The following is a 20,153-nucleotide window of genomic DNA, read 5'->3' on the forward strand; positions in this document are numbered from 1 at the left end:
ATGGTCATAGCTTTATGCCCTACACATGTTCCATCTGCCCATTATCACACTGTGGTCATCACCATGGTTTGACTGAAGTGCCCTCTTGACTGGCCCTTGACAACTTTCAAAGATCCTGTCTTTGAAAGCATCTGATCTCTTTGACTTGGCCTGATACAAGCATATTGTTCTATTTAAGGAATGATGTGGCTGGCAAATATTTTTCAATTAAGAATAATGGAAATCCATATTAAACCTTTTCAGTGCTGTATATTATGCCTACCTAGACTGTTGTCATTGCTAAGAATAATTATCACTGGATTTCTTTTTCTGGGAGAAGCTGCATGGCACTAAGCTCGTTCTTTGTGTCGAAGTCACTGAATGGGTGACAGCCATAAATGAAACTAATAGTACACCTTTGACAGATAGGTAATTAGGGTGGCAGGTGCTATGACAGTGGAGACAGGAGAGTAAAGGAGGGCATATGGTTAGAAAGAACCTAGGCAGGGAAGAAGCTGTCATGTCGATTCTAACGGGACAATGACCTTAATTCTAGGCAGTCTCTTTGATATTTTTCTGAATATTAAGTTTAATTCACTGCAAGGTATCACAGCCATTCTTTTTTAAATTTGAAAGTCTAACAAGCCAAATGCGCTGTACTTGAAAGGTTCTGTAGAAAGTTACCAACAGTTGTGTGTATGGCTCAGTAGCTCCAGTGATCTCAGACACAGAGGGACCCAGAAATGGGCCAGGGTGACACACCTGCCTTTAATGTTAGTGGCATACCACTGCCAACATGTATGTCCTCCTCGGCCTCCATGGCCCCTGCAGCCTTGGGCTCCTGAAGAAGCTCTTTGTGCTGATCATCATCTCCTGGACATGAAAAGTGGTAAAATATGATGCTGATCGTATCAAAATTAATTATACATAGGATTTTTTTTTTTTTATCTCAGATCGATCCAGCTAACTTCCTATTCTGATTGGAACACAGGCCATTTCTCTGCCTCTAAACAGGAAGATGTTTGTGTTCTGGGGGTGACAGCCACTGCTCCTCCCTTAAAGCAGCTACTGGTTTCTGTATTTTGCCTTAGGGGAGGCTTTTCTTTTCTGTCTTTCTTTTCTAAGTCACTGCTACAGACCCATGAAATCCGAGCTTTCTAGATGTTAGAAACTAGGAGCTAATTATCAGATGCTACGCCTTTTGAAGCACCCCACTTCTTTGATAGAATTGGTTTTTCATTAAAAAGTTAATTGACATGTTTTTAAGTGGGATAAATTTTACATCCAACAGACAGGGCAAATAATTCAATCTAAGGAAATTGTGACACAACGGTTATTCTGCACACAGCATTTCCTTTCAAATTCTAGGCCATCTTTAAACTCACCTAATTCAACAAACATTCCCTTGCTACATTCTAGCCACTAGTCAATGGGTGCTGACCCCACGAATGGCTGAGGGTTGGGAAGAACGCCCAGAGAAAGGGGTGAGGCAAAGGCGCCCTCCTCAGTAACCTTGGCTTCAAGTGCTGGCAGAGCCCATGGTGGAACAGAGGGAAAAGCCATACGAGAAGAATGAAGTAAAGCTACAGAAGAGCCCCGGTGATGTGAGGAGATTCTCCTAACCTCCAGTAAGCTAAAGAGTAGAGGAGATTTGGGAATGAGTTCAGCAACTGTCCCATAAAATCCATGACTACAGGAACTATCAAAAAACTCTAATGCTCTTCAATGCAGCTAACCTTATGTTAATTACCTGTTTTAAAAAACATATCCTACACACAAAAGGGAAGAGGTGTAGCAACATCCAGAATTAACTGTGAATGAAGGCAGGCAACAGAGGCCATCCCTAAGACTGACACTGACACAGTGCAGGGCAACATCCTTCTGGCAGCTCTACCATCTTTCAGGGAACAGACAGCCCAGTTCCACAGAGATCCAGGACTCCACCCAGGAGGCCCAAATACAGAAAGCTGCAATGGTTGAAATATTAGCAGTTGCTTGGATGTCATGCAACTTATGGATTTATCCCAATGGCTGTGTTTTCTAGCCTGGACAGGATTGGGGAGGTAAAACATGTCAAAAGTCCTATAAAACTCTGCTATAAATATATATATTTAAAACAAGCACACAGAACTGCCATCCCTCCACCCCCAGACATCTTGCTGAACATTGAGTCGCGTCCTCGGTTATGACAGGGAGAGTTTTAAAAGGGGAACTCTGGATGGCCTTATTTCTGGATTCCTGTAGGAATTTCTCAGAACCCTGTCACGCCTCATTCTCAATTAACCCTCTGTGTGCTGCATCACAGTCTTAACCTAGAATCTACGAGGAGCTAGAATAAACTCACTAAATGATCATGAGCCCAAACCAAGTGTTACAAGTTGGCTGTCCTAGCCAACACACAGAACTTTGGCACTGGTTCCCTTGCAAAGCTGGGGGGCTGCCAGTAGTTACCTGTGGAAAGCAGAAGCAGGTGAGGCCGACTAGAGATAAGACAAAAATTTCAAGCAGTTTTTAATACATTATTCTGCAGAAAGGGACTCTGACACAGAGAAAAGGCAGAAATGGTCTACTGGCTGATTAGGTGTAAGACAATGATTATTTTTATTTTGCTTTTTAACTTTTCTTTCTGAAAAACAAATTTAATGCTCTATATTTTGATCATGTTTTTTCCTCCCCCCAATTCTTCCCAGATCCTATCAACCTCCCTACCCATCCACTTTGTTCTCTCTCTCTCTCTCTCTCTCTCTCTCTCTCTCTCTCTCTCTCTCTCTATCTCTCTCTCTCTCTCTCTCTCCCCCCCCCCCCCCCCCCCTCCCTCTCTCTCTCTCTCTCTCTCTCTCTCTCTCTCTCTCTCTCTCTCTCTCACACACACACACACACACACACACACACACACACACACACAATAAAGAAAACACAGAACACATGCAACATGCTCCCCAAATAGAAATCAAATAAGCAAGCAAAAGTCCACACAGAATCAAGCCAGACAGGGCCCCAACGCTGAGAGGAAGAAGTGGACACAGGCTCCCACCCCTAAGGGAGAAGCTGTCTGTAATCAATAGCCACTAGCAAAGGGAAAATCGGGTTCCACCCGTGGAGTCTCACTTGGCCCTTCATTAGGATTTCTAAAGTCCTCTCCTCCTGTAGGCTGAGACTTGCCCCTTCCCACTTTGTCATCCCATTGGTTTAGGACACTGAATCTTACCTCATGAATTATTTGGGGCTAGAGATGCACCCCTTATGGCCTCAGTCACCTACAAAGTGACTGCTTCTGAGGCAAGCAGGTGCAGCCTGCGGCTAAGGATCTCCCACTCATCTGTAACTCAGACAAACTCTGAACACACCTCATACTGAAAATGGGCGGTCTCCATCCATTCCTTACACCACATAGCCCACCAGGACTTCAGACTCTGTGTCCCAGCTAAAGGAATAGAATAGAGACATGTGGAGTGTGGAAGGAGATGCAGTTTTCCTTTTAGAAAGAAAGAAAGAAAGAAGAAAGAAGAAAGAAAGGAAAGAGAGAGAAAAGAAAGAGGAAAGAGAAAAGAAAGAAAAAAAGAAAAAGAAACAGAGAGAGATAGAGGAGAGAGGAGAGGAAGAGGAGAGAGAGAGAGAAGGGAGGGAGGGAGAGGGAGAGGGAGAGGAGAGAGAGAGACAGAGAGAGAGAGAGAGAGAGAGAGAGAGAGAGAGAGAGAGAAAAAAAAAAAGAGAATAAGAAAGTAACAAACACAGAGAGAGAGAGAGAGAGAAGTGGCTGGAGAGATGGCTCAGAGGTTAAGAACAGACTGCTCTTCCAGAGGTCCTGAGTTCAATTCCCAATAACTACATGGTGTCTCAGGACCGTCTGTAATGGGATCTGATCCCTACTTCTGGTGTTTCTGAAGACAGCTACAGTCTCATATACTCATATATATTAAATAAATAAATAAGTAAATAAATCTTTACAAAAAAAAGAAGAGTGCATTTCCGAAGTAGGGGAGGGGTCCAGAGCCGGCAGAAAGGTGGGCGGTAACCGGCCTCAGCTTACCTTTACCGGCTATTTTTATAGTGTGCTTTCTCACACATTTGCACAGCCCTGGTTTCCCCACTCACACTGTTCCCTGTCTGCCCTAGTGAAGGTTCCCAGTCTTCCTCGCTGCCAACTGGCTTCTTCATATACTAATCCCACAGCCTTCTGGGACCCAGAAGACTTATACAGCTGCCCTCCTATGTCCCATAATTCTTGACATGCTCCACGGTGCTAAATATAAGCATACTATTTGAATGAGGAGAATCTACAGTGGGAAACCTCAGAGAGAACACCAGCCTTTTGTTCTTTCTCCATCTCTGATGGGCCAGGACATAAGTAACTGCTTCACAGCATCCAAGAAGTGACTTGGTGACAAGCATAGTTTAATTCTAGACTCTGGTAAAGTCGAGACGTTCAAGCTCTTTAGGTGAAAAGGGAGCAGCCTTTTCCTGAGACGGCTAACAAAATGACAGATGCAGAGCCATAGCAGCCCGACTCCCCGTAGCCTCTTGCTGGGCACAGCAGTAGTCCCCTTTCTCACTAAGAACCAATGAGTTCTGCAGTGGCCATGTACCTGGACCCAGCACTTACAGTTCATCCAGTCATGGTACCCAATCACAGCAGCAGCCTGTTCAAAATTAAGTCACTCTTCAGGCATGTAAGAAAATCTAGACTCTTCCTAACTCAGGATTAAAAGCTCAATAAATAAAAATCTAAGGAAAAAAACTGTTTAGATCCTTAAACATCTTTCATTCTTTAAGGTGTTCATGATATATACAAAGTATCATCCCCAGCCTCACTCCTCCCTTCCAACACATCTCCCTCACAACTTTGTATCCTTTCCCCCCTATTTCTTTATATCATTTAAACCCACTGAGCCCAATTAGTGTTGCACACATGTGCATGAGTATGGGACCCTCCACTGGGACATTGGAAATCCACCAGTAGTCGCTCTTCCTCCCCCAGCAGCTATCACCTACTGATAGCTTCTCAGTCAAGAATGGGGCTCATAATCCCCTCCCCCATCCATGCTGGAATTCTTAACTGGCTTGACCGTGCGCTGGTCTTCCAAAATATCCACAACTGTTCCGAGTTCATGTATGTATCAACCTGGATCCTTAAATGATTGTTGTGTTTTACGCACACTGGTGGTTTATCTGCATGTACACATTTGCACCATGTGTGCTCCCGGTGTCTGTGGGGGCCAGTAGAGGACATCTGATCCCCTGGGACTAGAGCTACAGGCGTCTGTGAGCTCCAATGTGAGGGCTAGGCATTGAGTTCTCTAGAAGAGCCAATCAGTGCCCCTAACCACTGAACAATCTCTTCAGTTCTATATGTAAAGTACCTCCACCACTCCTCCACACACTTCTTTTGACATCGGGATCTATTAACCCCTGAAATGCTACAGAGTAATTCCCCCAACTCTGCTCTACCGTTCAATCCTGTCATGCTTCATAGGGAAGCCCTGATTTCCTTTCTGTCTCCAGCCTCTTCTACATTTCAAAGTCTTCGATGTAACTACCACTGAGGCATTGGGGAAAATCTAGACATAAAATCCATCTTTTCCCATTGGACATCCTCCAGTATTCAGAAGGGACAGAAATGTATGTGACAGTCTGCAAGCTGCCTTGGGTGATACTGGACTGTTGCAAATATGATATCTGACAGAAAGAAAATGATTGAAGTGCAAATTCAGGCTATTATTACACATATTAAAATATCATGGAACATGTTTCCTGCAGAATCAAGATGCAGCATACCTCTTTGGACTAACAGTTCTGGCCAAGCTGTTCACTGAATTGGCTTCTGATTATTTTTCTATTTTCCTTCCTTTCTTTCTTAACCATTGCCTCCTCTTCTAAAGGACTCACCCTGGTTATATCCACCACCCGTAGCTAGTTAGAAACTAACATGACATCATTTCTGAGGTACCCCTCGGTTGGAGGTGTCCCCCTACAGGCCTCTCCCAGATGTCCATGACCCTCTAGGGCCCATGAATGGGTATCAGAACCTAACCTCACCGTGGAAGTGGTAGAGGCCCGGAAACACTTCCCTCCCCTGTGGCAAGCAGGGCCAGCCCCTGATCTCACAGCTACCCTTCACATTTCCAGTGTAGCTCTCTAAACTCTGCATCCTCTGGATTCCAAGTTCACAGGATTTCCTTGGAACTCGAAGCTTCCTCCCTATAGATAGGGATACACTCAGTCACCTCTCAGCGGGACATGCCTGATACTGACCCTGTCTTCCAGAGCCCAGAGATGGGTGAATAGAGTTCACCAGAGCCAGCAAGCGGCCTTGGTCACCTCTCAGTAGGCCACATCTTTGGAGACATTCTTTTTCTTTCTGGCTATTGCTCAAATTTTAAGACATATCAGTCACATATTCAGTGACTGATATTCAGATCCAAAGTAAATTAACTGAGTCCTCATTTGTATAAATGGTTCGAGTGGCTTGCCTCCTACCCCCTCCCCCAAAAGTGTGTCTAATTATTGTAGAAATCAAGAAAACATATGGTGGTCAAAGCGTGAAGATACTATGTGAACAACTTCCCCGAGGACCATTAGGAAATACTGAACAGCTAAGCTCTTGTTTCCCAGTTGATTTCTAGAGAAAAGTCATGCCAATCAGAGGGGCTTTCTTATGCATAGAAACTTGTTTTTCTCCCCCTCCGCCCTTGGTTCTTGGTTAATCTTCTGTAAATGGTAAAGCAAGTAGAGCTGCATAAGAAATGAATTTTTTTTATTTCTGATTTAGCCATGTTCCCTGCTGTGGGCAAAACATAAGTAAAATGTGTATTTTGGAAGTGAAGACTAATTAGCCCTCGTAGACAGAATGTGGACTGAGTTATAACTAAAAGCTGTGTTCACTACAGAAAATCTTTGTGTGTATAATGCTTCGTTGATGCTGAATGTTCAGTAAATAAAGGCTTTGTTATGATACCCCCATCCCCAAGGCTTGACACGCTAGGTTGGCAACAGCAAACCTTAGGGATTCCACACAGTGCACTCCCATACGGTCTCAGGATTGGATTTCCTCCTCCAGATTGTGGTTTACAAAGGAAAGAGACAAATTCCCTCTAAACTTCTGGAAGTCTAGGTATGAATGCTTTGAGAGGAATGGGGACAGTAAAATGCCAATATATCTGCCCAAGTCTGCACTAAGGAGTGCACTACAGCCACGGAGCAATCCTCACAGGGGCCTAATCATTTCCGGTTGTCTGTCCAGAACAATTTACCTGTAAGCTAAGCATCTGACTGTGAACAAGTCTCTGGTACTTTTCACTGGGGCATTATGGGATTGGGTAGACAATAAAGATGCTGTTAAACTGGTTTAAAAGTGGTGCTAGTTTCCCCCCTTCACAGCTGACCCAGCCCCTTAGGGTGGTTGCAACCTTGAGCAGGAATTGGTTGTTCTTTTTTTTTTTTTTTTTTTTTTTTTTTAATTAACTTGAATATTTCTTATATACATTTAGAGTGTTATTCCCTTTCCGGTTTCGGGCAACATCCCTTTCCTCCCCCCTTCCTTATGGGTGTTCCCCTCCCCACCCTCCCCCATTGCCGCCCTCCCCCCGACGGTCTAGTTCACTGGGGTTCAGTCTTAGCAGGACCCAGGGCTTCCCCCTTCCACTGGTGCTCTTACTAGGATGGAATTGGTTGTTCTTAACGGACTGCATGGAGTGTGGAGAAGCAGAACAGAGTTTGGAAGTGAGGATCTTAAGTGGGACTGCCATGACCTCTGTCTGCCCCAGCCCCAGCCCCAGTCCCACCTGCTTCTTGTGGCTTCTCAGAACAACAGTGAGCTGTCTTGGTCTACAACGCTGGTGTTCCTACTCTGGTCTTCCTTCAATTTGGTTTTATGTAGTCATAGCCTTGGTGTTAAGTGCACGAAAGTTCAAGACTGTTCTAGCCTCTTGGTGTGCTGACCTTCTTGCCAGTGTCAAATTGGCTTCTTTATCCCGTCATTCCTAAAATGTTTTATCCCTGAATCTATTTTGTGTAATGTTAACTTCGGTGGTGTTACTATAGGATACTTTATTTTGTTTACTCTCTCATTGGCTGTTGTTTTCTTCTCAGGTGGAATGACTTTATGTTTAACTCAGGGACCCAACCTCATTTGCTTAATGTGATTATCGCTGTGATTAGGTTAGACGTGGAATTGGTACTACTTGGTTTTAAATGTCTGGTCAGGCTCCCTATCCTTCTTGCTCTGTTCTTGCCTCCTTTGAATGGCTTAAATGGTGTTTTGTGATTCCAGATTAATTTTTGCATGGGTTCACTGGCTTTGTTTCCCTCCTCCAGCTGAAATGCCGGTGGTTTATGAGTAGACTCACTCAGCTCTATCGTAGTTTGCGTTCAAGTGACATTGGCCATCTTTAGCTATAGTAAAGAAACGTCCAGTGCTACTCACACGGCTTTCCTTTGCCGCTCTCCACTGCTGAGTCATTGTTGTGGGTTACATCCCCATGCCAAGCTGTTGTTTTTAACTATCAATGACCCTTAAATGAAATTTAAATAATGGAAAACGTATTTTCCAAATAAGCATCTCATTTGGCTCCTTTGAACATGGTGAAAAGTTAACTTGGCAACAACTTCACCTCGGGACATTACACGTGGCAAACAGTTGCACTGGGCCTCTGAGTTCGGTCATAAATTTCCCAAGAATCGATCTGAAAATCAACCTTGACCTGGGAGACAGGACATGAGGTTTGGGGTAGGATGGAGGCAGGCAGTGTAGAGCAGACAAGTGCTTGTACAGGCTAACTTGTGCCAGGCATATGAGGGCTCCAGCTCTGTGCAAATGGGGCCACTTTCCCTTCTCTGTGCAGGAGAGTCATCCAGTCTTTTAAATATCTGAAAAGGTTTTGCTTTTAACTTTGGGAAATGTTGAATGTATAGTTTGGCTGTTTTTCCCTCTGGTTAAAGATTTTTGTCCTACTTTCATCTGGCTTGGATTGGCTTTGAAATGGCATCTGTGGTCAGCCCCTTTGTTAGTCGACAAAGGTCCTGGGTGTCTTTAGGATTGCTACTTCTGTTGCCGTCCTGAGTGGTTGACTATGATCTATCTGCCTTTCTATTCTTTCTATTCGTTTATTTTTCTGGCTGAAGTTCATTGAGATCCTTGAGTCTCTGGATTTCAAGGTTGCAACATTTTCAATGTTTCTTCACACTCTCTCCCTATAGCCCCTCCCCTTCCTTTACTAGCACACAGACCCCGTGCCTTGACTGACAGTCCCCTGTAGCTGGTGTGCACTGTTATACTACAGTCTTGTCTTTGCTGTCCATGATTAACCTATTATGATGCTATAATACGCACTTCAGATTTCCCTAAAACAGTCAATCTGCTAACAATCTAGTCTTCTGTGGGCTTTACTATTTTTATTTATCTTTTGATAATTTCAATAAATGTATTTGCCCTCCATTTTCCCCTGAAGTTCTCCCCAGATTCCCCCACATCCTCTCCCAACTTCATGTCTTTTCTTTTATGACCTGCCCAGGTCTAGATAGTGCTGCCCATATGTGTGTGGAAGGGGACTATTTCTTTTGAGTATAACAAGCACTTTTATGCCCTTTACGTTTCAATCTAAGCTCTTTTATCTATGAAACTGTAGCATTTGCTGTAAGATAATTATAAAACCACTTTACTGACTTTGCAGAAAACCAATCCTCATCGATTATGGATCACTTTTGATAAATATATATCATGACTTCCTTATTCTGAAATTCCTACAAGTATTTTTGTAACAGCTTTATCAAGAGGTCCTTCACACAGCATAGATCCAATGCTTTCAAAGTAGGCGGTTCTGTGGGTTTGACTACATCCCGTGACCCCTTACCTTTCTCTAACTTGAGAATGATTGTGTCATCTTAAAAGGAAAAACCGTCACCTGTTTGCTCTCTTTGCCCCCTGACAACATGTCTGCTAGCTGGCTATGCATTGTCTATCCTGAGCATTTGAAGAGACGGTTAAGTGATAACCTATAGTAGGCTTCTTTCACTTTCAAGACCCAGTTATGGTGTAGCCTTTAGCCGTCCTCCATACTTCCCTATGACTGAGTAACACTGCACAGACAGAGCATAACTCATTTTATTTATCCACTCATCTGTGTAACGATGCTTATTTGTATAGCTAGTTTCTATTGGATGTCATTGAGGGCACTGTTTGAGTGGTAGCTAGCCTAAGTTCTATAAATATTCATTACTTTCTCTCTGAGATATGCTGGTTACCTAGTAATCACTTCTAATTCCTGATCTTGTGGCCTAGGCTAGACTAGACTACTGTTGAATATTAAGCTACATATTGTTCGATTCCTAGGTTACAGCCCATGTCCTAACCCAGTGCTCATGGCCTTAATGTCTAGTATTGGGAGCAGGCACTGTTCTCAGTCCTTGTGAGTGCTGAGTTCTGACCCCAAAGCCTTTCAGGTGGCTCTTCTCCTGCCCTGGGGAGTTTCCCCTCCCATGTGGGCGCAGATCTGCTCCCTGAACACTACCCACATAGAACCGCCTCAGATCTCAGGATTCTCCTTCAGTATCCAACTTTTTCACTTCCGGTCCTCAATTCTGTCCTTTCAGTTTTGTGAGGCTGCTGGCTTCCTCCTGCCCCCCCCCATGTGCCATAGCCTGAAGCCCCTTTCAAAATTAAAGCCCCCTGCAGGTGCAGTCTGCCTTGCTGGCTGCCGTCTCTGAGACATCACCGTCATCCATTAACCAACGAGCAAAGCTTTAAAGCACTGTCTCCTTGTATTCTGTGTTCTTTGATGACCAACAATAAAGGGTCTTATTGCTCCTGGGGTAGGTGGTCATCAAAGGTGTCAGAGGGTCACATAGGCTGTGACCACCTAAATATACCAATTACAGTTCACACTGAATATCCAGCCCTTCCCGTCCCTGGTGACACGGGCTTCATCTGGTTTGATCGGCAATAAACATTCTTTTAAGAAGCCATAGTGCCGGGGTTGGGGATTTAGCTCAGTGGTAGAGCGCTTGCCTAGCAAGTGCAAGGCCCTGTTGGTCACCAGCTCAAAAAAAAAAAAAAAAAAAAAAAAAAAAAAAAAAAGAAGCCACAGAGCCACTTGCTTCCATGAATGATGGATCATTTCTCTCCTCACAGGTCATCAGCGAATTTGAAGCCTCCCCTGACTCATTTTCCTACAGAATTCCTAACCTGAGTCGGAATCGACAGTATAGCGTCTGGGTGGTGGCAGTGACTTCCGCCGGAAGAGGCAACAGCAGTGAGATCATCACCGTGGAGCCTCTGGCTAAAGGTACACAGGTCACGTGAGCCTCAGTGAACGTGCCTACGGCCACCCACAGCTCAGTGGTCATTAGACCTCTGCTTTATCCGAAAGGAAGCTTGTGGGCTTCATGTGTCAGCTGGTCAGGCCAAGCTCTTCTTACCAAACGTGAAGCAGGCTTCCCTATCGGTGAATGCAGTACTAAGGGCTGATGGCTACACCACTAAACATGTTTGGAAGAATTAGTGAAACTCATGACCTGCCATTTTCCCAAGGAAGCTCTTCTTCAATCCAAATTAGGTTCATACTTATTAAAGAAGCATACCTAACTCACAGGGTAGGGGATTTAAAAATGATACAAACGTAAGAAAATCATTAGTTCTTGAAGTAGCTAGTTTTCATTGCTATGAAAAAACACAATGACCAAGCAGTTTATGGAAGAAGAGTTTATTTTGGCTTACAATTCCAGAGAGAGAGAGAGAGAGAGAGAGAGAGAGAGAGAGAGAGAGAGAGAGAACAGACAGACTGACTATAAGAGTGGAGATTCATTGCAGTATGCATCCAGAGCAGAAAACTGAGAGATCCCAGATCAAACCACAAACATGAAACAGGGCTGAACTGAAAGTGGGGTGAGGCTATGAACCCTCAAAACCCACCCACCTCCCAAGGGTCTGATAAATTCCCCCAAACAGCACTTCCAACTGGAGACCAAATTTTCAAATCATAAATCTGTGAGCAACATTTCTCATACAAATCACCACATGGTTCATTTGTGGAACGGCACAAAAACCCTTAAGTAGCAGTGAGACTCAGCGTCAGCAAGCAACGATGGATCCCTGTGCATAAATCTGTCGCCCCACTGTGACAGTAGATAGGCCCTTCAGAAGTAGGCACAGCCACGGTGTTCTTACTGGTGATTGCTGTTTAATAACTGTTTCCAAAGTCCAACTCGATCAGGACTCGCAATGAACTTGTTTCTGTCAATCACAATTCCAGTTCTACCAGGCAATGCCTCCTGACTCTTGGAAACTGGGCAGCTTAAAATGGTGAGGAAAGGAGAAAATGTTATAGTTTCAAGTACAGGAAGGTAAAACATCAGTTTAAAAAGGTAAATCAGAGTTCTTGGGTACTGTACTCTTTAGCCATGATAGCCACACAACTGGAGGGGTTCTTGTGTACCGCACTCCTTAACCATGATATCCATGTACCTCCTCATACTAAGAGAACAGTGGAATCTGGAGAAAACATGGTCTATAAAGTCTGCCCTGCGGGATAAATGAGGAACTATGACCAAACACATAGGATGGGCAGGATTCCTGCAGGCACCTCCTGTCTCTGACAGCCAGAGCAAAGTAGCAATGATCCTACACAGTCAGACGGGCTCAGCTGAAAACAGGCTCCTTCCACAGGATGGGACCTATCGGGAGAGATCGTATTGTGGTTATTTCATATGTCACAGGAGCACCAGCATGCTGCTCAGTGGTGAGGCCTAGGATACTGGAGACCCTGCACTTGATCCCATGCACCACTAAATAAATACGTAATTATTCAAATGCCTGTTATATATTAAGCACTACACCTGAGATACTTAGCTCAGAATGGGTTGACCGTGGGAATCAGATCTTCCTAAATTTTGGCAGCAAGGCATCGTAACAGCAGGGCTTACCTGACTTCTCCTTTTGCCAGCATAAACTCCCAAGCTCTGAACCATGCAGGGGTCCCAGAAGCTGTAGTCCTCTTTGTGTGGTTCCAGAGTCAGATAAGGGCTCCCTCCTGTGCTTTCTGCACGCGGATCCAGCCAGGCTAAGCTCCTACAAGGAGAACCTGCCCCTCCTTTCTGCATCCCCAGCCTTCAATGCTTCCCCAAGCCTGCTGGTTCAAATGAAGAGGGGCAGCCTCTGCCTTGGGGGGTTTGTGTATCAGGAAGTGGTGCCTAGTAGATGGCACAGATGGGAGTTGTTTTTCTTGGAAGAACTATGGTCTGGTATCTACCAGTCCTGATAATCACTGTTGTGTTGGCTGAATCACTGTCCTGAGCCAAATGGCCACACTGAACTGTCCCCTTTCCTTAATGTATATAAAGATGAAACTGTATGGAGAATCAGGCAAAGTATCACACAGCTGGTAAATAGCTTTTTCCAGACTAACTTCTTCTGGCTGTTGGGCTTTATGTTTTATGCGGTCTATTCTCTCAGATATTAAAAGTATATTTTAGCATGCAGTTTGGGGGCCAAGACAAATTGCTTCATAAAGTGCTTTGGGAAAAAAAATCACGTTCATAGAGGAAACACAGCTTGGAGTTGCCTGGCCTGTGGAATGCCGGGTGTTTAATATATTGCTTGTATTTTGGTTAGTAGAAGAAAAAGAGACTGCCGTAGGGACTTTCAGACATGAGCTTGTCCTTACAAGGCAAATCTCTTATAAGGCAGATACCAGAGAACGGCACTGACAGCTGCAGTGTTAACTGGCTCTGGGGGCCGCTCTGTTGGGGAGGTCACCTTGGCTCTGTGTAAACAGTCTTCTCTTTGACGTTGTAGCTCCCGCACGGATCCTCACGTTCAGCGGGACAGTGACTACTCCGTGGATGAAGGACATTGTCTTGCCATGTAAAGCTGTTGGAGACCCATCACCTGCCGTAAAATGGATGAAAGATAGGTAACCAGCAACCCAATGTGTGCCTCTTAGCGAACCCTTACCCAACATGTCAAGCAGCCTTGTGTTTCTTGTAGACCATGCTAGCCCAGAACTCATGGTATAATTAAGGATGACCTTAAATTTCTGTCCCCCTACCTCCATTTTCCTGTTGTTGAGGTAACAGGCGTATGCCATCAAGCCCGGCACTCCACGTGGGCCAGGCAAACACTCTACCAATCAAGCTACTTTCCAACACCTACTTCATGAATGATAATGGAACTGAAGAAACCCTAGTGCTCTGCTGAAACAAGGCAGAAAGGGCAGCCCATACCTACCTTTGAGCATTCCAACTGTATCACGAGAAATTGCCTCAAAGCATGTGGTTTTGATCAACCATATGTACCAGTCTCCTATCAATCCAGACACTGACATTCAGGGAAACACTTGTAAGGAAAGGAGCCAGCCCATCAAAACATCAACTGTGGGTGTTTGCTCTACAGTACAGGCGAATGGAGACTAGGAACCCAAGTTATCAGGAGCTTTCCTAGTCCTCTCTACTTTTGAGATAATGGACAATCTAACCCAAGGCACGAGCCCCAGGAACTCATTTAAGCAATGGAATTCAGGGGTTGCAAAGATGGCTCAGTGCTGACCTTGCAAGGGACCTGAAGTACTGTCCAGTGCCTCATAACTGCCTGTAACTCCAGCTCCACAGGGATCCAAAGCCTTTTGCCCCCTTGTACACCTCCCCCACACACACACGGAACTAAAGTCAAGTAAGAGAACACAGTTCCAAGTAGATCCAGCATGGGAGAGGCTAGAGCGGAAACACTGCCAGTTTTGAGGCCAGCCTCCTGGGCTACATAGCAAGACCCTGTCTCGAGATAAAGAAATGAAACGCATTAGGACTTGCCCTGTGGAAAATCTGGTTCTTCGTGTTCGGTAGTGATTACTATAATAATAAATCCAAGAGAGAAGGGAGAGAGGGCATGTGAACCCTGTCCACGTGCTTTATCATGCTTTATCTCTATGCAGGGGAAGAAATTAAGATATAAATAGAGGCTGAACATCCACTAATAGGCATGGAGATTTAAAATAACGGTGCCTATTTCCAAACAAAAGCACTCACAAGCATAAATGATTGAAATAATGGGTTGGACCCAGTGAGCAATTTTCTCATTGCATTTTAAGTTGGTTAATCCAAAGCAAATTCATAAGCTCCCTGGGTCAGGCTGGCACTCTGCCTTACCTAGAAGGGACTCCAGAGGTCGTGACGACAGCCGCCTCTTCGCAGGAGGGTCAGCTCCGTGCTCCCTCGAGATGCCATCTTGTCCAGTACATGTCAAGCTCATTAAGAGTCATGGTTTTTAAATTGATTTCAAGTCTACAAGCGATCACAAAATCTAGTTTGATGTGCATGATTTTGTCAATCTGGCCCCTCTGCCATCAAGAGAGTTTCTCACGGTTGCCACGGGGAGGAAATCTCGGGAGCCAGAGTGGGGGAGGGAAGAGAGAGACATGTTAGATTTGACAATCGTCACTGGGTTTTGGCCACTAATGGAACTAGATACCTAGCCATTGACACAGATCTACTCTCGCATGATAATTTTTCTTTTAATCTCTGCCAGTCAGTAGTCTGGTCACATAATCACAGCACAGTTATTTCATAATGCAAAAATAATTAAGGTTGCAATTTACCGTTTGCTCCAGACAAAGGCTTGATGCTTCTTGCTGACCTCAGCTAATGTGGTTGTAATTTCTCTAATCTGTGCATTTTTCTTCCTGTGAGGCAGTAACGGGACGCCCAGCCTGGTGACGATTGACGGCCGCAGAAGCATCTTCAGCAATGGGAGTTTCGTCATTCGCACGGTGAAGGCCGAGGACTCCGGCTACTACAGCTGTGTTGCCAATAACAACTGGGGATCAGATGAGATCATATTAAATTTGCAAGTACAAGGTACAAATCTGGGAGCCTCTTAAATGATCTTTAAGTACGTGTACCTTACATGCAGACAGAAAAATCAAGCTCAAAAAAAATAAAAAAGCTGCTGTCATCATTTTGGAAAATATAAACTGAACCAATCAAAGGACACATTAATTTTTTCTTACACATAGGATGTCTAGTCTGTTATCTCTGTACATGAGCACCTCTGAAAAAGTTATCCTTGGTCTACTCAGACATAGTTTACACACATGTGCGTAACCAGTACCCATTGTCAGAAAGTAACTCTCTGAGTGTTATCATTTATGTCTTCTAATCAAATCAATAAACAATGAAATACCTTGTATCAGCTACAAAGTTAAATGGCATGACAAGAGGCTTAGGGTCCGGCTGGACATAGATTAAAGCTGATTAAAGCTCTAAGCGCATTGTTATCCTTCATATCTGATGCTAGGTACTTAGGAATTTATTGCCACACACAACACTCTTCAAAGAATATTAAATTAGTGTACAAAACCTACATGGGTACTGACTGGGTTCAGATTAGGTTGCCGGAGGGATATTTTATTAGAGAAAAATTCAAATGTGTGCTTCTTTGGATTCCGGTGTTGCCATGTTAATAGATCACAGCAAATGAAAATACCATCAATACTCTTCTGGGTGAGATGCAAGAGGGAGGGGCAACACCAAATTATATTCCAAAAATACTGTGAAATCAATTTGGGGTTTTGAGTTAATTGAAGTCAGGAGAGTTCCAAGGAATTGTTAAAGCTACCATTAAATTATTTTTCTAAGCAGATGGGTCAGTGTTTCAGGCCTTTGGGTTAACATCTCAGGCTTCACTCACAGGAAGAGGGGGTGTTTTTTATGCTGTGCTCTCTGAATCAGAAATGAGCCGATTGTGGATTTATTTAGCAATGTGTGTCCCTCAGTCCCTGTGTAAGGTTGGGTACGCATTGCCACAAACACTGTCACAGCCTTGGTTTTCAGAGCCTTTGTCTATGTCATGCACATGTGTTTACACCTGTGGTTGTACATGTATGTAGCTCTGTGTGTGCCAGTGTGTGCATTTGTCTGCATATATGTATGTATGTGTGGTTGTGTATGTTTATTTATGTGCACATATGGATATGTACATGTGTGTGTGCTTCTTGTGTGTGTGAGTGTGTGTGTACTTGTGTGTGTGTCTATGTATCACGCCTTGTAGTAATTATTCTTCCTACTAACTGCACCTTTTCTTTTCCTTGGGGAAAGTCAAAACAGCTAAGTGGGAATTCCACTTAATTTCCTGGCTAGAGTTCAGAGTAAATTAGTGCCTGTGTCCTTAGTAAGTTTAAAAATTTAAATTTGCAATGAACAACTCAGGAATCCAAGGGAAAGTAAAGAAATGAATTAGATGTAAATCAAGGTAGTGATTGACTTTTCCTTAAATCATAGATTCACTATGCTCTGTCTTCCTAGCCTGGGACATCAATGATACAGACACTTTGACAGAAATGAATTGCCTATTTTGGCAACTTTAAACCACGTATATTTAATCATTGGCTGTTACAAATGATTTAGTAAATGACTGTTACTGAGGATTGAAGACATGAGAAACTAATTCTTGTTTTCTACAAACCATTTCCTCTCTAGTTCCACCAGATCAGCCTCGGCTCACCGTATCCAAGACGACGTCCTCCTCCATCACCCTTTCCTGGCTTCCTGGAGACAATGGGGGCAGCTCCATCAGAGGTAAATGAGAAGGGTCACTCACAGTCACATCTGTGGAACTGTCCACTGACCAAAAAGGGACATCTTCACCAAGTAACTGTTGTATGATAACTTATTCTCCCCCAAGAAAATTCATTTCCCTATTATCTACCCATGCACATGGAGCATGAGTCTGTTTGTATGATGTTCTTTGAAACTCAGGTCATTCAGACAGAAGTGAGCTGTGAACAAACAAAGGAAAAGGGTAAATGCTAAGAGGGAGGGGAAGGAGAGGAGGGGAGAAGGAGGGGAATGGAGAGGGAGAAGAAAGGAGAGGCGAGGTGAGGAGAACTGAGTTCCTACCTCTCTAGAAATTTTCGGTCTACACTTAAGCCGCTCCACACCACCTAGTTTTCTTCACTAGAAGTCACACTTGTCTTGCTGGTTTCCAACTTTAGCAACCTATGGTCCATTCCTCCTTTTCAATTGCCCAGAATCATGTAAGAAAGTCGTTAAGTTGTAATAAGCACGTCACACCGTGCCTTATAACTGCCAGGTGTTATTCTCTCCCAGACTCTGTCAGCGCCATAGCAGCCCTTCAACTCACCAGTTACTGTCCTCACACATAACTCAAGGCACAGGGTGTTCAAAGTGGAAATGACCCTTCTGCAAGAAGACTTTGGATGTAGAGCACTGTAGCAGGGTCTGAGGGAGACTGATGCTGAAGCAAAGAGCTAGCTTGGTCATCCTGTCATGGGTGGGGCAGGGGCACCATCTTAGTGATCCATAGAACAAGGAAAGGCCCTTTGTGCAGAGAAAGATGGCAGAGGTGGCCAAGGTCAAGTGCCAAGACACTACAGAGGCCATGGAGCAGGTGAGAGGAAAGGGCTTGGACTCCAAGGCCAAAAGGAGAGGAGAAAGATGGGGAGACAGCTGAAGAAACTCAGACATTGTTGGGTAGAGCCATGGAGCACCCAGCCAGCTCCTAGCTTCTGGGAGCATGGCGTCCCATCTCCATTAGCTTTATTCTCAGCAGTGCAGCCACTCTGAGAACAGTCACACTCCCCAGAAATCACACTGCAACAAGCCAGAGCTTGGCTGTCTTCTAGATCTAGTTGTTGGTGCTGGCTGGAGGAAGACTCTTCCTTTTTTTTTCATCAGAAAGAAAAAAGGTGAGGTTATTTTATAAAAATAGCTGATGATTAGGGGTGAGGCTGTGTCTGTGGGTTTGAGGAGCGTGGGACAGCTTTGAAATGGCTGCCATGTGCACGGCACAGGGACTCATTAGCAGACGAACAAAATCACTGCTGCCAAGAAGCCACCCGGACCCAGCTGCAGATACTACACAGCACAAAACTGTGATGGTCACAATTATTATAGCAATCAGAGGGGATGTTGGACAGCTGGGGAGAGGAGAGAGCATCACAGGGTACCAAAGTTTATGACAAGTGAGTGAAGTATGGAGGGCAACTGGACTCCTGCTTCAAATGGCCTCACATGAGGAAGAGAGAAAAAAAAATCTTAGTGAGAATAAATGGGTCTCAAGGGAACTAGAGTCCAAATAGTTTGATTTTTGTTAGTCTCATTTCTATGCACCAGCATAGAAGGTCTTGGAAGTGAAGCTAATTAGGCTGATGAAGAGTTTCCAAGTCCCTGAAATATTCGTGGTGCACAAAGCATTGGAGGGCATCATAAATCAGGCACTATACTGACGGATGTTGATGTCACAAGATCCAGCAGCACCGGGGAACAGAAACCAGGGGTCAGATCACTTAGCTACTGAGGTGGCCTCAGCAGTAGGAAGAGCAAAGCATAGTCCCCAAGTGAGCTGGAGTGGAGGCTGGCGTCTGAGAGCAGATCTTCTCAGACACTGGCTAATCCTGGGGGCACACAGTAACACAAAAGCGGCCACAAGAGGTCCAGGAAGTATGGGTTCTGTGGCTTCAGAGAGCCAGAGAGAGCAAGAGTGTGGAGGATACTGATAACAGCATGGGCAGAAGCAGCAGCCAGTGATACAGTCCCCAGGGAGGGACCTGGGGAATCTGATTGGCACTGGCTTGGGACATGGAGCCTCTGCCTCACAGCAGATGAGTAGTGGTGTTCTGTGTGTGTTAAAAGAGGAATTCCCTGGGGAGAAGTAGACAGTATTAGTCTCCAGGGTCCCTGACGCCATGCACAAGTCACATGATGACCATCTAGGAAACAAGAGCAGAGCAGAGGGGACACATCTGACCCCAGAAACATGACTGCAGGCATCAGTGATGAGAATCGTAAGAGTCCGTTTCAAGGACACCAGGGCAAGGAGTGGGTAACTGTACACTGAGGTGGTTTGAATCTTCCTTGATGCCCATCCTTCTAAAGCCCTGTTGTCATCCATACTGTGGAATAGAGCACCGTCTGTGTGACGTGACTTAAGCAAAGTGCTCGAGGCAGTGCCTGATATGTTCAGTGGTCAGCAGTAGTAGACACCAAAAAGAGAATGACTATAAGGAGAGATGAGAAATGAAGGGTCAAGCAAACCATTCACCCTGAGGAGAAGCCATGTTGCTGTAGAGGTGTTGGGATGGCTGCAGGACTTGGATCCTTGTGATTGCAAATGACCCCCTCCCCCACGTTGCATGTAGAAAGGAGGTAATGACAAAGGCTCCTAGACTTAC

The 20,153-nt window shown here is 44.6% G+C and overlaps 2 protein-coding genes across 3 annotated transcripts in view; both read left to right on the forward strand.

Annotated features, from left to right (window-relative positions):
* Window positions 1–11,313, forward strand: part of LOC116898341 (Down syndrome cell adhesion molecule homolog) — a 56,042-nt gene extending 44,729 nt beyond the window's left edge. Inside the window, exon 7 of the mRNA XM_032899664.1 lies at window positions 11,105–11,313. Coding sequence (XP_032755555.1) covers window positions 11,105–11,275 — 171 coding nt within the window. The 3' untranslated portion in view covers window positions 11,276–11,313. The remainder of the gene's footprint in view (window positions 1–11,104) is intronic.
* A 2,300-nt stretch (window positions 11,314–13,613) lies between these two features.
* LOC116898943 (Down syndrome cell adhesion molecule homolog) overlaps window positions 13,614–20,153 on the forward strand; it is a 61,887-nt gene continuing 55,347 nt past the window's right edge. For both annotated transcript variants that reach the window (XM_032900360.1, XM_032900361.1), the window contains exons 1-3: window positions 13,614–13,883; window positions 15,656–15,819; window positions 17,440–17,538. In XM_032900360.1, coding sequence (XP_032756251.1) covers window positions 13,813–13,883; window positions 15,656–15,819; window positions 17,440–17,538 — 334 coding nt within the window. In that variant the 5' untranslated portion in view covers window positions 13,614–13,812. The remainder of the gene's footprint in view (window positions 13,884–15,655; window positions 15,820–17,439; window positions 17,539–20,153) is intronic.

The sequence above is a fragment of the Rattus rattus genome, chromosome 4, assembly GCF_011064425.1.
Source record: "Rattus rattus isolate New Zealand chromosome 4, Rrattus_CSIRO_v1, whole genome shotgun sequence".
Classification (NCBI taxonomy): domain Eukaryota; kingdom Metazoa; phylum Chordata; class Mammalia; order Rodentia; family Muridae; genus Rattus; species Rattus rattus.